Source organism: Capra hircus (genome assembly GCF_001704415.2).
Source record: "Capra hircus breed San Clemente chromosome X unlocalized genomic scaffold, ASM170441v1, whole genome shotgun sequence".
Taxonomy (NCBI): domain Eukaryota; kingdom Metazoa; phylum Chordata; class Mammalia; order Artiodactyla; family Bovidae; genus Capra; species Capra hircus.
This window is the reverse complement of record NW_017189516.1, coordinates 40714315-40731245: the sequence shown is the minus strand read 5'-3', so window position 1 is coordinate 40731245 and position 16931 is coordinate 40714315. Positions and strand designations below refer to the sequence as shown.

At 38.1% G+C, this 16931-nt stretch overlaps 1 protein-coding gene across 1 annotated transcript in view; it reads right to left on the bottom strand.

Moving 5' to 3' along the window:
• Positions 1-1812: 1812 nt before the first annotated feature.
• Positions 1813-16931, bottom strand: part of LOC108634303 (interleukin-1 receptor accessory protein-like 1) — a 526135-nt gene continuing 511016 nt past the window's right edge. Inside the window, exon 2 of the mRNA XM_018043697.1 lies at positions 1813-2156. Coding sequence (XP_017899186.1) covers positions 1813-2156 — 344 coding nt within the window. The remainder of the gene's footprint in view (positions 2157-16931) is intronic.

The following is a 16931-nucleotide window of genomic DNA, read 5'->3' as shown; positions in this document are numbered from 1 at the left end:
CTTTTGTTTATGGTTTCCTTTTCTGTACAAAAGCTTATGAATTTCATTAGGTCCCATTGTTTTAGTTTTGCTTTTATTTGTATTGCCTAAGACGGACCTAAGAAAATATTGCTATGATTTACGTCAGAGAATTTTGCCTATGTCCTCTTATGGTGTCCTATCTTTCTACTTAAGTTTGTAAGCTGTTTTGAGTTTACTTTTTACAGTTTTATTTATTAAGTGATTTATTTTTGGCTGACCTAGGTCCTCGGTGCTGTGCAAGCTTTTCTGTAGTTGTGGTGAGTGGGGCTACTTTCTAGTTGTGATGCACAGGTTTCTCATTGTGGTGGGCTTCTCTTGTTGTGGTGCATGGCTCTCAGGCACGCAGACTTCAGTAGTTGTGGCTTCCAGGCTCTAGAGCGCAGGTTCAGTAGTTCTGGGATGGGCTTAGTTGCTCTGTGGCATGTGGGATCTTCCAGATCAGGGATTGAAACCATGTCTATTGCATTGGCAGGCAGATTCTTTACCACTGAGCCACCAGGGAAGCCCCTTGAGTTTATTTTTGTGTATGATGTGAGGGAGTGTTCTCACTTGATTGGTTTACAATTGGCTGCCCAGCTTTTCCAACACTGCTTGCTTAAAATAAATAAATAAATTAAATGTGAACAAGTTACCTGTCTATTAAAAAAAAAGAGTCTATCTTTTCTCTATTGTTAATCTTGTCTCCTTTGCTGAGTATTAGTTAAGCATAGGTGTATAGGTCATTTCTAGACTCTCTTTTCTGTTCCATTGATCTATATGTCGTTTTTGTGCCAGTTGCTATACCATTTTGATTACTAAACCTTTACAGGATTGTCTAAAGTCTTGGAGGGTTATGCCTCCAGTTTTACTCTTTTTCCTCAGGATTAATTTGGCAATTATGGGTCTTTTATGGTCCATATAAATTTTAGGATTACTTTTTCTTATTCTATAAAAAAATGGATTGGTAATTTGATAGGGATCAAATGTATATATTACTTAGGGTAGTTTGGCCATTTTAACAATACTAATTTTTTCAATCTAAGAGCATGGGATAGCTTTCCATTTCTTTGAGTCATCTTCAATTTCCTTTATCAATGCTTTATAGTTCTCAGCATGTAACCCTTTCACCTCCTTGGTCCACTCAAGCATTTTACTTTTTTGATGAAATTTCTAAAGGACATTTTTTTTTAACTTTCCCTCTCTGATATTTCACTGTTAGTGCAAAGAAATGCAATCAGTTCTCTATAGGTTAATCTTGTATCCTGCTACCTTGCTGAATTTATCAGTTATAACAGTTTTTAAAAATTTAATTGAATAAAGAGTCAGACACGACTGAGCACATAGGCACACACACACACAGCACTTTTAGTTAACAAAATGATCTGGAAACATAGTCTCTGTACTTCTAACAAGGCAAGGCTGCTTTCCTCTTTCCTGTGCACACACATGTTACTTAAATCATCTTTGCAGATGTGTGTGAACCAGAGGTATCTGTGCACTATCTGGTGAAGGGCAATAACAGAATGTTACAACCCATTTAGTAATAAACTATGCATCCTTTCTGCAAGTCTTTGCTTACATTTTATTTGCAACATTTCACCTCCTCTATAAATTTTATTTCATAGTGTTTAGTAATTTCTGGCAACATAAGTAGATACCCAGATGGTATCTCTTTTCTCCATAAGCCAGAAATAATGTCTCAATATAAATTCCAATCCCATCTTTTTATGATTTAGATTCTAAATGTTAGAAAGCAGCAACACATACAAATATTGAGACAATACCTTGAGGTTAAAGAGAGAGCCACAAAATCTAGGTATATAAGACAGCAACCTGTGATATCATTGATTGAACAGTAACAAGATGAAAAGCATACCTGATAACACAGGCATAAAGACCACTGTCCTGCAGTAACGTTGGTCGGAACCAAATGGAGTCTTCTTCCTTGCTCATTCTACTTCCATCAAAGGCTATTGGCTCTTCAAAGTCTCCGGGACCAGAGCTTTTGTACCACATCAAACTGAGTCCAGCACTTTGGGCTAGGGAGTAATTGGCTCTGATATAACCATAAAAGAGTGCACATTTGATGCGAACAGGCTCTCCCACCAAAACTTGGTATTTCTTGATATCGACAGACCAATCTGTGCATCCATCAGCTATAGTCAAAAAAAGAGAAAGAGAAAAAACATTAGAGAAAACAATGGAAGCAATTAGGTTATTTATTCATTCATTCATTCAACAATATTTATTGAGCATCTCTATTGGACAAAATTTTTCCCTAGGCACAAATGGTGCAGTGATGGATAAAACTCCGAAGGGCACTGGAAAGTAATTTATCCTATTAACAAACAATATATTCATCACTTAGTTTGCTTCTGATGATACTTATTCTTACTTTAATCAGTGTGATGGCTACTGGCTTATGGCATTCCCACTCTAAATCCAAATGTTTGCCTGTTTTTTTGAAAATAGGTCCGGACCTGTGAAATATTTTCCTATGCTAGTTGGAACGTATGTTTTCTTAGTAAAGGGTGCTGGAGAGAGACTGCAAAGGAAAGGGTTTTGCTCCCTGGCTCTAGCATACTTGCTTGGAAGACTCTTGCAGTGTGCATTGCAGCAGCTTGATAATCTTTTTAGCAGAGCCTCGGGTGAGACATCTTATGGACAGCTTTCCCCGATACCTTAGAGGGCAAGGCATCTCTGTCCAATTGCAGACGGCATACTTCCAACCAGTTCTACCAGGGTGTCATCTCAGTGACTTTAAGCCTTGCCTTTTCCCAGTGAGGTCTGGATTTCACTCTGGGAATGGAGGACGAGAGCTTCTCCTTGGAGGCTCTCTCTCAGCTAGGGGTGATGGCAACCATTCCTCTATTCTTTATGGTTATCTTTTGCTACGGACTGAATGCGTTCTCTTTAAACTCATATTTTGAAGCCTTAATCGAGAATGTAATGGTGTATGGAGGAGGGGCCTTGGGGAAGTAATTAGCTTTATATGAAGTCATGAGGGCAGAACCCTTAGGAAGAGAGTGGTGCTCTTATAAGAAGAAACACCAGAGCTTGCGGTCTCTCTCCTCTTGCATACTTATAGAGAAGATGTCACGTGAGCACACACCAAGAAGGTGGCCATTAGCAAGCAGGAAAGAGGGCCCTCACCAGAAACCAAATCAGCCAGCACTTTAAGCTTGAACTTCTCGGCCTCCGGAACTGTAACACATTTCTGTTGTGTAGGCCACCCAGTCTATGGTGTTTTGTTATGGCAGCCCAAGCAGACTGATACATCTTTCTTTCTTCCTAGCCAATCCTTCAGTACTCCAATAACCTGTTGCACTGAACAAATCTCTACACACACTCTCTGTATTCAAATTAGAGTATGATTTTTTTTTCTCTCTGGGCACACACTAATAAAGTAAAGAGTAAATCTTATACAGCCAAACAAGGCAGAAAGTAGTACAGCAAAAGCGGGTCATGTTTAGCAGTGGTTTCACAGCCAGAGACAGAGGCAGGTCATTACTTAGCCCTGATTTCTGGGAGTATCAGGCAGAGTAAAGTACAAACCATGGTGGGACATGGAGCTGATGGCATGGGGACTAATTGGGTTTTCTGGGTTTCCTTGTAGCACCATCTTTCAAATGATATCTTGGTACCATTTTTATCACTTCTCCCCCACCACATCCCCACAACAGCAACAGGTCACCATAGGACAGGTCCATCACCATTATTATGATCACAGAGAAGTTGTGGATTCCAGCTTAGAGAGGGAAGTTGCCCCACATCTAGAAAGAGAATCAATTCGCCATAGCTCACAGTATATAAATGCTGAGTAAAATGGCAAAAACCAAGAAAAGAGGACCTCTAACAGCAAGAGCATTTGAGTACTGCAAGCAGGGTTTAACTCACTTGAGATTAACAAAAGGGCAAGCTAAAGGATCTAAGGACAGGAAAAATAATGGAGAATTCAAGAGAGGGAAAATGATCAAAATGAAAAGGAAGATGTATATTAGAGCAAAGGTGACACATTATGGAATTAGCCAAATTTCTTAAAGAATTATCTAATATCTGATGAGCACTTAACTACGTGCTGAGCTTACAAAGTTTCATTCATCTTTCATAAAAATATTCATTTAGGCTTTGAACTCATTGTTCCCTCTACACTTTTCACACCAACCAACTTGTATAGATTCCTCCTTACCTTCCTCCACATGTCACCTCCTCCAAGACTCCTTAACTGCCCTGCCAGCAAAACCACCTTCCTAGTCATTTGATCGATTGTTCTTTCATATTTTTTTTCATAGGACTTATTGTTCTCTGATGTCACGTACCCACTTTTTGCTTGCTTTGTCTTCACAGTAGAATGTAAGCCTCCTGAGGTCAAGGACTTGGTCCCTCTAATTCACTTCTTTAACCTCAGTGCCTAGAACTGTGCCTGCTAACCAGCTCAGTACACACTGACTAAATGAATGAGTGAATGAGTCAGTGAATGAATTCTTGAGTAAATAAACAAAATAATGTCAACATCAACAAACAGACTCAATACCAGCTAATACATGAAAGTTCTGGTATTCTCATCCAGCTCATCTGACCCTAGAATTCATTTCCTTTACCACCATAGTATTGTCTCCTAATAAAGGTAATTTAAATTTCACACCATTCTTTAGTTACTTTAATTACCAAATTTTGGTCTAAGATTCCTAATAAAACACTGTATTAAGGTACTATCTAGAGTAGATGTGCTGGAAGCTTCGGGGACATCAGCAATGTCCAAGTCATTACCATCATTCCTATCAATGACTGCTGCCTAGTGAGCTCACCACACTAAACAGGATGACATAACTGTACACAGAGATGTCCACGTTACATAATTACATGCAGTACTTATCAACACAATTTCGTACATTTGTCCCATTGCATGAAATGCATCCTAGGTGGGATCTTTAAACAGTTAATTCTGGCAATAAGCATGAAATTATCTTGTTTTATCATGATATGAATTACAATATAATTCTAGAATTACATTCCTGTAACTGAGGCCATCTGTCACACAGGAGACAGCTGCCAGGGCAAAAGGCTGAAACACCTTTAATGTAGCAGTATAGACAGTGACATGAAATTACTCAGACTCTCCAAAGATTTGTAAGGTAAAGCAGAATGCCTGAAGCTAAAAGCAAAAATATTTAGCTTAGAATCTTCTAAGAAGTTAGTAACAAATACAATTGAGAGAACAGAGAAGATTTGAGTTGGGGGACAGATAGAGATATTGATACATACTTTCAGAATCTGTTTACTAAGAATAATGTTGAAAGAAAACCATAAATACTACAGAAAATTGAGTTATTTAGTACTTTATCTATGGCAGAAAAAAGTTTCAAACAGCTTTGATTCACACGCCAAGGAAAAGGCAGAGGTGAAATGAAGAAATAACAGCCCCTTAGGTATCAGAGACACTTTATGTTCATTTTAATAGGGAAATAGCACATAGGTTCTATGGCTTAGGAAGTTTTACTACCATTAAACTATAAATATATGATGTTCAAAAGTAAACTATAGACTTAGTGACATGTTAGTACATTTGGGGGAAAGATGGCAAATGACATAAATGACAATTCAAGATATCTTCAAATATTTTGATAAACATTTAAATAAATGAACATATATATGTTTTTCAAAAATTAAAGCATTTTACTAAATGAAATCAGTGAGGACTGCTATTTTTTCCTTTGTTAACATGTCACCACACTTGCACACATTTTCACTCTGCATGTATCACAATTTTTTCCTAAATCATTTGAAAATAAAATAGAGACATAATGACATTTCACTGCTGAAATACTTCAGTATGCATCTCCTTTGAATAAAGACATTTTTTTTCTTATATAGCCCCAAAGAATTTTCTTAAATCTCATCCTATGGGATGTCTCAAATCTTAAAGGAATATGTGATAACTTAAAACCTAACTCTTGATGACAAGAATTGCTACTGATAGGTTCAGTATTTCCTTACTTCAGTACACAAGCTCTGTTGGCTTGGAAACAGTTATTCTAAGCCAACAATATTTTTATATTTCTAGACACTCTTAATTCCATTATGTAAGTTACCAGGTAACCTTTATTATTTTTAAATTTTCATTGGGTAATTCTTCAGGAAAATAATATTTAATCAGTTTTTCTGCCTTTCAGAAAAAAATGCCCTTCTATAAGCCTCTGTCAGAAAGTTAGATATTAGTATTCTCTTTCCCTGGTGGGAGGATTCCATGGAAGTACTCTAGTTGAATGTCTCTTATACAGCACATACTCCTTCAGAGTCAATGCGAGTTTCTGAAGCCAAAAAGTTGCACTGAGGGAGTGAGAGTAGGAAGCACCATATTCATTTATTTTTGTTGCCACCTGTAATGTTGTAGGAGCTTATATGAAGACAGTGATGGAATTAAGATTCAGAACTAATTTCCTTACAAGTAGTTCATATTGATGTACTATTTCATAGACAAAGGCTCCATAGATTGGATAAATGTAAATACACTCAAATGATATTGGTGAATGCATTTTTGATTGTCACTATTACTACAGATATAAGAGCTCAAAATATATCATGGCAACAAATTTGAAAGTTGTATTCTTTAAAATAAAAAGTCTAATAATAGACTTTATCTGTAATGTATCCCAATAAGACAAAGTAAGACTTTACATATAAAAAGGTAAATTGTGTTACTCTTCAAGTATCCACTTGGATAGGTACATTGGAATAATGAAACAATAATTAAGGCATCTGTGATAATGTAATAGAGGTCCCCCATCACCTTTATTGGTAAAGAATCTGCCTGCAATGAGGAGACCCCGGTTTGATTCCTGAATTGGGAAGACCCGCTGGAGAAGGGATAGGCTACCCACTCCAGTATTCTAGGGCTTCCCTTGTGGCTCAACTGGTAAAGAATCCACCTGCAATGTGGGAGACCTGAGTTCGATCCCTGGGTTGGGAAGATCCCCTGGAGAAGGGAAAGGCTATGCACTCCAGTATTCTGGCCTGGAGAATTCCATGGACTATACAAGTCCATGGGGTTGCAAAGAGTCGGACATGACTGAGTGACTTTCACTTTCACTATTACCTTTATTAAACTGATCTATCCATCCTCCAGCAACTTTGAGTGTTGCCTGCTAACAGTTCACAATTGTCTCCTTCTCTTAAAAATTACCCTTGATTAACAAGAGCCATCTTGGTGGGAAATTTACATCTCCTTGGGTCTGCCTATTGCCAATAACTGACTGATGTGAGTTTTAAGAAAAAAAAGAGGTTGTTCCTTTACCTCCAGTAGGAACAACTGTACAGGGCAGTTAATGCTCCAAAGCTTCTCTGTGTGTGGATCAGGCCAAGCTTAGAGGTTAACTGTGACCTCACTCAGCTCTTTCCCCTTTCCTGCCCTGCTTTCCTCTCTCTCTCCCTCCCTTTTAGGTTTTCCCTGAAGAGCACTCCCTTAGTCAATTGTGTACATCAAAATCTTGTCTTGGGCCCGGTTCTAAGAATTCCAATCTAACACAGATTTATCCATGGAGCAAGAACTACCTTCATTCCAGTTTCTGTCCTCAGGGCTGGAGACATCAAAACCTACAAGGCATAGCCCTTGTTTTTAAGGAGCTCAGAGGGTAATCAAAGACACTGACAGAAACTGAAAGGACAATGGAAATGCAATGATAAAGGGATGCACAGAGCTACTCAGGAATATGTTCCATAAAGAGAAAATATTTGAGACGTTTGTCAGAAGGGAGCCATACAAAGAACTGGCAGAAAGATATTTAATTTGGAGGTGAACATGAACGCAAAGGAACTTCCCTATGGCTCAGATGGTAAAGAATCTGCCTGCAAAGCATGCGATCTGGGTTAGATCCCTGGGTCAGAAAGGAAATAGCAAACCACTTCAGTATTCTTTCCTGGAGAATCCCCATGGACAGAGGAGCCTGGTAGGCTACAGTCTATGGGGTCGCAAAGACTTGGACACGACTGAGCAACTAACACACTCACATGAAAGCAAAGGTACAGAAATAAGAAATAGCAGAGTTTTGCAGGAAATACAAATGGCTCTATGGTGTACAAACAAGTTTAAAGAAGGAAACAGCAAGAGATGGGGGAAAGAAGTGGGCAAGGACAGACAGTGGAGGTATTTTTATGAGATGCCAAAAGTATGGCAGGCTCTTGGAGACCATCTCATATTTTCAGATGTGTTATGTTGGCTGAAATTTAAGGCAGGCATGTAAGGTAGAAGGTTTTAGCCAGGAGAATGATATTACTGAAGGTCTGAAGTTGAGCAGTGGTAGTAAAGAAGGAGAAACAGGTGGAACTGAGGAAGATTCAGGAGGTAAAGTTGTCAGGAGTAGGTGAATGACTGAATAAAAGCACCAAAGAAGAGGCATTATGTTAGTGTGCTCTGCATTGACTATTCCTGTCCAGTGGCGGGATCTGTGAAATGTTTTTTATAATGCCTTCATTTAAATTTTTCAGGCAATGAAAACATAATGACTTTTTAAATGACTCACAGACGTAAATGTCTGTTTTAAAACTTCCAATGATCAAAACTACATACCTGACATATTTGTATCACTTGTCTCTACCTCTGCAGCTGCTGCTAAGTCGCTTCAGTCGTGTCTGACTCTGTGCGACCCCATAGACAACAGCCCACCAGGCTCCCCCGTCCCTGGGATTCTCCAGGCAAGAACACTGGAGTAGGTTGCCATTTCCTTCTCCAATGCATGAAAGTGAAAAGTGAAAGTGAAGTCACTGAGTCGTGTCCAACTCTCATCAACCCCATGGACTGCAGCCTACCAGGCTCCTCCGTCCATGGGATTTCCCAGGCAAGAGTACTGGAGTGGGGTGCCATTGCCTTCTCCACCTCTAGTGTGCTTGGAAAAGGCAAGCTTGAGACATGACCATAGTTACAGGGTGTCGGCCATGCACATACAAAGAACAGAAAGGCTGAGGCTCGATTTTAATGAGAATTCTGCTCTTTATCTGCACTGGCTGCTCCTCTTTCCAGATATGAACTTCATAAATTGAAACCTGGCAATGTTTCAATCCTTCCAAGAAAGAAGCAGAGATGCCCCCAAAATTGTCAGCAGCAAGGATTGCAGCAAATTATGTCATAAATTAACCTTTATAGTATATGCTGTTTCACACAAGGTTTTATTTTCATCTCTACTTTTTGGATTATGTTTCTCTGATGTGGGATACTGCCAGATTCTTATCTTTAAAATATATACATATATATACACACAAACACAAACACACACACATATTTATATCTGTGTGTGTGTGTGTGTGTGTGTGTACACAAACAATGTAACACTTTTGAAAGAGCTCATTCACATATGTTGGAGAGATTAGTGTGGGTGTTAAGAACTGAGGTTAACTCAAGAGACTCTGTCAATTATCAGGAATCCAATTTCCAAAGCATAGAAGTTATCATCTGCTACACTCTAAATGTTAGGTCATCTCCAGGTGGGAGTGGCCCTTAGTCAGGTGTTGTCAAATTTCTTCTAAGATATGGTCTCCTCTTTATCAGGGGACAGGTGATGGATGCCAAGGCAAATAGGATCCAGATAGCATAGTTAACCCTCTATCATATCTTGCCTTCACATTCTAGCAGGTATTTTAGGCACTAATATACAAAACCCCGTGCGTTGCATAACACACACTTGGTAAGAATTTATTCTTAAGACTATTTGTATTCTTATGATAAAAAGAAAAAAAAGGAAATTACAAGAATATTTTCATAGTTTCATAACCTGTCCTTTGGTTTAATAAGTTTCTTTTCTCAGCTGAGATCACAATTCCATAAAAAGTTACATCATGCTGTTTTACAGAATATTTTATAATAACTACATAAAAGTCCATAATGGTGTTACATATAATTTACTTAGCTCTTTGGCTGTTAGACTACTTAAAGTTTTCCCCCTATTTTTGACTGTTCTAAATATGCGATAAAATAATATGCAGTGTGCTACAGACTTCCTCTCAAAAAAGTATAATTTCCTCAGGAAATAATTCCTGAAGAAAAATTACTGGATCAAATAACACATTTTTAAAGGCTTTATATGAAATTTTAAGATTTTTCAAAAACTGTCTCATAATCTACTTTCATAATAGCCATCTAAAGAAAGTGAAGGAGGCTCAGTCATGTCCAAATCTTTGCAACCAAAATGGACTATACAGTCCATGGAATTCTCCAGGCCAGAATATTGGAGTGGGTAGCCTTGTGCTTCTCCAGGGATCTTCCAAACTCAGGGATCAAACCCAGGTGTCCTGCACTGTAGGAGGATTCTTTACCAGCTGAGCCACAAGGGAAGCCCATAGTGATCTAAATAAGTGCATATATCACTTTATGTGCTAAGATTATTTTAACTCCTATGCACTATTTGTTAAATTGAGCACCAAGGTATAGTTTGCAAACTTTTGTGTCTCTATTTACAAAAATATAGTGTAATCAGAAACACCACTCATCTGATAACTGAATGGCAATGATGTCACAGCTATCATGTATCAACTCTGAGTTCAGTTCAAATCAGTCACTCAGTTGTGTCTGACTCTTTGTGACCCCATGGACTGCAGCATGCCAGGTCTCCCTGTCCATCACCAACTCCCGGAGTTTACTCAAACTCATGTCCACTGAGTCGGTGGTGCCATCCAACCATTTCATCCTCTGTTGTCCCCTTCTCCTCTTGCCTTCAAACTTCCCAGCATCGGGGTCTTTTCAAATGAGTCAGCTCTTCACATCAGGTGGCCAAAATATTGGACTTTCAGCTTCAACACCAGTCTTTCCAATGAACATTCAGGACTGATTTCCTTTAGGATGGACTGGTTGGATCTCCTTGCAGTCCAAGGGACTCTCAAGAGTCTTCTCCAACACCACAGTTCAAAAGCATCAATTCTTTGGTGCTCAGCTTTCTTCATAGTCCAACTCTCACATTCATATATGACCACTGGAAAAACCATAGCCTTGACTAGATGGACCTTTGTTGGCAAAGTAATGTCTCTGCTTTTCAATATGCTATCTAGGTTGGTCATAATTTTTCTTCCAAGGAGTAAGCCTCTTTTAATTTCATGGCTGCAGTCACTATCTGCAGTGATTTTAGAGCCCCTCAAAATAAAGTCTGACATTGTTTCCACTGTTTCCCCATCTATTTCCCATGAAGTGATGGGACCAGATGCCATGATCTTAGTTTTCTGAATGTTGAGTTTTAAGCCAACTTTTTCACTCTCCTCTTTCACTCTGAACCTCTGATTTAACTCATCATACACAGTTTGCTATATTTAAAATTATTTTTATTCAACATTATAATTTTATCCATTCACTTCTGTATAAATTTTCAATGAAAGACTTGATTAATTTCACTTTTTGTATCTCCACAAAGCCGTCTAGTTGGACCACAAAAAAGGATATGTGCATACGAATAGGTCCAAAAGTGTTACCAGTCCCAGGAATTTTATACCTTTGTGACATTTGTTGGACACTGGATTAAATATTAACACGATGAGCAACAAACCAAACAGAGATCAAATTTTATCTCTTTCCCATGTTAGAGACACCTAACAGGAAAGATGCACTCTCTGGGTGGCAGGACAGGCACCCTGCAAACCAATACTTAAAATTTTTGATTGGAGCATAGTTGCTTTACAGTGTTGTGTTAGTTTCTACTGTACAGCAAAGTGAATCAGCTAGATGTGTATATAGTCCCTTTTTTTGGATTTCCTTCCTATTTAGGTTACCACAGAGCATTAAGTAGAGGTCCCTGTGCTACACAGTAGTAGGTTCTCATTAGTTATTATTTTATAAATAGTATCAATAGTGTATATATGCCAATCCCAATCTCCCAATTCATCCCTCCTCTCTCTTTCCCTTTGGTGTCCAGAAGTTTGCTCTTGATGTCTGTTGCAATTTGATCCTTAAAAGAGAGTAACAAGACTTAAGGCACATATTTACTTTTATTTTGTTTTAGAGGATATAGCTGAATAGACCTCTATTTTTTATTCTTGCAAGCAATAAAAGTCCTTAAACTTTAGAGCAATTCCAAATGAGCTATTGTTTGAAGCAATGAAGACACAAAATCATATATTAGAGTCCAAATCATGTTTCAGTGTGTTTCCACATTTGTTACTGGCCACCTACTACGTGTGACTTATTGTACACATGAGTGTACAATCTTTGCCTACAGCAAAGATGATTGAGGCTAGTATTGACCTTGAGGAAATCATCTTTTAATAGGCAAGTACATTGTCACAAACTACATATAACACAAGGCAGAAAGGAGAAATGCTATGAGTAAAAGCAACATTGCTGAGGAAACACAGAGTCAGAGGTTTCGTTCCATCTCAACTCAGAACTGGCTTCTATTTTTCAAGTAAACTAATGGAGGAGAAATATATAATGGAGAAGATCAAAAAGAATTTAAGCAGGAGAAGGAATTTTAACTGTGCCTCAATTCAAAATGATAACTGGGATGAGAAAATGCCAAATGAGATATCTCAGATAATAAAGGATGAGGTTCTAAAACAGTGGGATGGTATAGGGAGAAAGGCATAACCAGGTAAAAATAAGATCATAAAAGTGGGATGAACAAAACACCAGGAAAGGACAAAGGAAATTGAACTTAATACTGAATCCCGTAGATGACCAATTTCAGTGTGCACCAGCATCATCAGGAAGAATTATCAAAAGATGATTTGTCTTTAAAATTTTTATATTATTATTTTTTGTTGTTTTTTTTTAACATTTTAAATAAAACGTTATTTATTGAGGTAGAGCCAATTAACAATGTTGTGATAGTTTCAGGTGAACAGGGAAGGGACTCAGCCATACATATACATGTATCCATTCTCCCCCAAACTCCCCTTCCATCCAGGCTGCCACATAACACTGAGAAGAGTTCCCTGTGCTATAAGTAGATCCTTGTTGGTTATCATTTTAAATACAGCAGGTGTACATGTCCATCCCATACTCCCTAACTATCCCTTCCCCTATCCTCCCTGCCTGCAGCAACCATAAGCTCATTCTCTAAGTCTGTGAGTCTTTTACTGTTGTTTAAACAAATGCACTTGGATCATTTCTTTTTAGATTCTGCATAAAAGAGACATCATATGATATTTATCTTTCTCTGAAAAGATAGATTATTTGGCTTTACCATTAGTGCTTTGATTCAGAAGGTGTTGATTGGGAACTAAGAATTCGCATTTCTGAAAAGTCCTGGATGATATTTCTGTGATGACACTTTGGACAATTACAACTCTATTCAATGTAGAGAGTGGAAAATATCCATGAATGAAGTGGTTTGATCTACATTTTAGGAAGATAATTCCAGTGGCACTATCAAGGACAGATGGAAGGAGACAGCTAGAAACAGGGAGGTCATTTAGAAAGCTCTTAAAATAGTAGTGAGTGAATGATAGTTGCTCAGTTGTGTCTGATTCTTTGCAACCCTATGGAGTGTAGACTGCCAGGCTCCCCTGTCCCTGGGATTCTCCAGGCAAGAACACTGGAGTGGGTTGCCACTGCCTTCTCTAGGGGATCTTTCCAGGGATGGAACATGGGTCTCCTGCATTGCAGGCAGATTCTTTACCATCTGAGCCACCAGGAAAGCCGTGTACACCAGGGAAAATAGTAGAGATGAAGTAAAGAAGTGGGGGACATCATAGAGGCGGAATCAACAGGATGGGGAGACTGATCAGACAGGATAGATGAAGGAAAGGAGTAGTCAAGGGTGACTTTGAAGTTCAACCCAGGATTCCTCAGACGATTGGGACATCATTAAAGGAAATAAGGAGTAGAAGCAGGTTCAAGTCGGCAGATAAGTGTGGTGGGGGTAGAAGACTCATTTGTCATCTTCCAGCACATTTTCGACATTTATCACAGGTGTTTATACAGCAGAATACATTGCTTCCATTGTCTGGTTTGTGCCACAAAAGCACTTCTGTGTATCTCTTTCATATTGTGAACTCTGCTGGGCATTAGATAGCCCTAGAGTTAGAGAAACAGTCAAGAGAAATGGGACTGAAGTCTAGTGTGTATTTTAATATGCACTTATTTTCATAGGAATAATATCACAGAGATTAATTGTCTATTTGATTAACTTCTTGCAGAGATTGTGGGGAAAATTAAACACACACAGTCTGTATATTGCTCCTTCAAGTGAATTTCTAAGTGAGAATTTTATAAAAGGTTAGAGCCTTTTTTTTTAGTGATGCTGAGTCTATTTTTATCACTGTAGAAGTCTCATGAAAATACATAATATGCTGTACATATATTAGCTTTACACAGAACTATCTGGATATTCACCTGCATTTATATGTGCAATTATATTTCTATCATGAAGGGAATCTATTGACAGACTATATTTTATCCAGGGTATTATAAGCAAGTATCTGTGTACCTGCTGCGTGATCTTTGTTTTTCATGTGTAAAAACAGCAGTTCCCTTTTATTTGTGTAGAATTCCTTCATTTACACAGTATTTTCATAAACACCATCAGACTGCAGCAAGAAAAAAGTGGCAATAAATTCAGCGAAAAAAATCATGGGGGATTTTTTTTTTCATGTATACTTAAAGAGCTAGGAACAGAAAAAAAAAAAAAAATCAAGTATAGAAGGTTTCCTTGAACTTTAAAGTCTGCTTTCCAGAGATTTTGTTGGCATGCTTCCAACGTATGGCAAAACCAATACAATATTGCAAAGTGAAAAACAAAATTATCAAAGCAAGTTTAGATAGTAGGAAATTACATTGATTCAGATTTTGTTGTTTTGGAGTTTGTTTTCCCTGTCTTTGGAGTGTAGTCTCTGGGTATGAGAATAAATTTATAGACATTTTTTTAAGGGCTTATAAATTTGAGAGGAAGCACTAATGTGAAAAAGTATACTGGGCAGTTGTTAAAATGGACATCTACTAAGTTCAAAGCAAATTTAAGCAGTTTCAGTTTTACTTTGCAATTAAAAGATCAAAGTGCTGGCTTAACTGAGATTATCTTCATAGTCTCTTTATTAATACTGATTAAGCTCAAAGCTAGAGGAATCTTCTGACCCAGCAGATGTTACTTCATGATGATGTTCATCACAGTTAGTTATTACTATTTACATAGAAGTTTAAGTTCTCAGGCAATGGCAGTTCACTTTTTATTTAGTTCACTAGTAAATACTTTTAAAGAGGAACACATGGCGTATAATGCTTCATGGTTCATCCAGCTCAACATCCCTACTTTGGCTGCTGTACCAAACCCAGGTTCCCTGATGTACCTCTCAAAGGTTCAAAACTACACCCTTAGTATTCACACCATGACCCGTTCCATTAATATATTTCAAAGAGGAAATATTTGAATTGGGAGGGGGTAGGAATGATTTAACAGTATTTAGTGTGAGTTACCTCTGGAGGGAGGCATTCGCTGATTCATTCTTCATTTCAACAAATATTTATGTAGAACCTGTTACCTTGGGCACTGCTGGGGCTGGAAGAAAGCATTTTGTAATCTTACTGCATATCATGTTGAGCAGGGTTCCCTTCCTTTATGCTAAACAGCTTAAATTGTTCCCAGTGGACCGTTAAGGGCAAGAAGGAATATTTATCTCAAACCTTACTTTATTTTTTCAATCTGGTATTCATGGATATTTTCAAAGCTAAACAAGGCAGTGTTGCGGACCCCTTGTAGTGATCATTCATTAATGTGCTTAAAAAATGTTTTTTCCTTTCATTGTTCCCTAGTTTCCAAAGGCAAGTTCTTATCTTTGGATTTGACAGCAAGGGCCATGCTGGCCTATACAGAGACACAATTGGGCACCATGCAATTATGAGAAATAAATACATATTGTGAAATGGATCAATCCTGTGCATTCTCTTTCTTTATTTCCATTACAGTACCATGAAATAGTCAATCACATATTCTTTTCTTCTATAAATTGGAAAATACTGAATAATTCAACAGCTCTGAAGCTTCAGAACATCATTCAGTGGAGGAGCCATAGTCCCTGATCTCTATTTTAATATGCTGCCAGTTACCATAAGTCATAATAGCACAATACAGGGCCCAGGATGAATATCACTCATTCATTGTTGCCTTGAATGGCTTCGGGGTATGAAGTAAACTCTACTACATCACTGTCCTCATAATGAGATCGTTCTGCCTGATAAACAAGCTCCCTACGGGCCCTACCTGCTGATAGGACCCAGTGAACCAAATATCTAACACTTCACAGAGGCTTCTCCCTGCCATTCTGCAATATCGCATGCATCATTTTTGGGAGAAAATGTGATGCAAAGAAGTAGAAAATTGAGCTACTGACTCCTGGGTCCATTGCTACAACCTGGTTTTGGAATCAAGCTTCAATTCAATTTCTGGGTCCTGGGAGATAATATAAGTTTCCAAGTTTCCAGGAAGCTTGTTGAAATCTAAACTCATGTGCTATCTGACTAATTTATACATGGCTTTGGGTGAAACCACCTAAAGGAAACCACTGAAACAAAGCATGGAGTTTATGCAGTGATTGTTCATTTGCTTGCACAGAAAAACACTGACTCATGCAGAAAATTTTTATTCCTGGGTTTTAAATGATGACATCCTTGCTTTAAAATCACTTCTACCATTTGAATGAAGGTTCATATTTGACAAAAACAATGCAACTGAGAAATAATACTTTGAGGGTTTCCATGTGCAAGGATGTTAGAACACTAAGATTTGTGGAGTGGGGTGTGTGTGTGTGTATTGCTTTCCCCCCTAAATTTAGTATTACAATGTTAATAAACTTACTTTCTCACAGTTTCCTTTCATAAACTGTACCACAGAATGATGTGAAAAGCATGCCCTTTTAGTCAATCAGTCTCTCGCTCTCATAATGGAAGTACAGTGCCCAAGTTCTTTAACACATGAGAAGAGCACTATGAGAGTGTTAGTTTTTTTCTAGGGGAGTCGGATAAG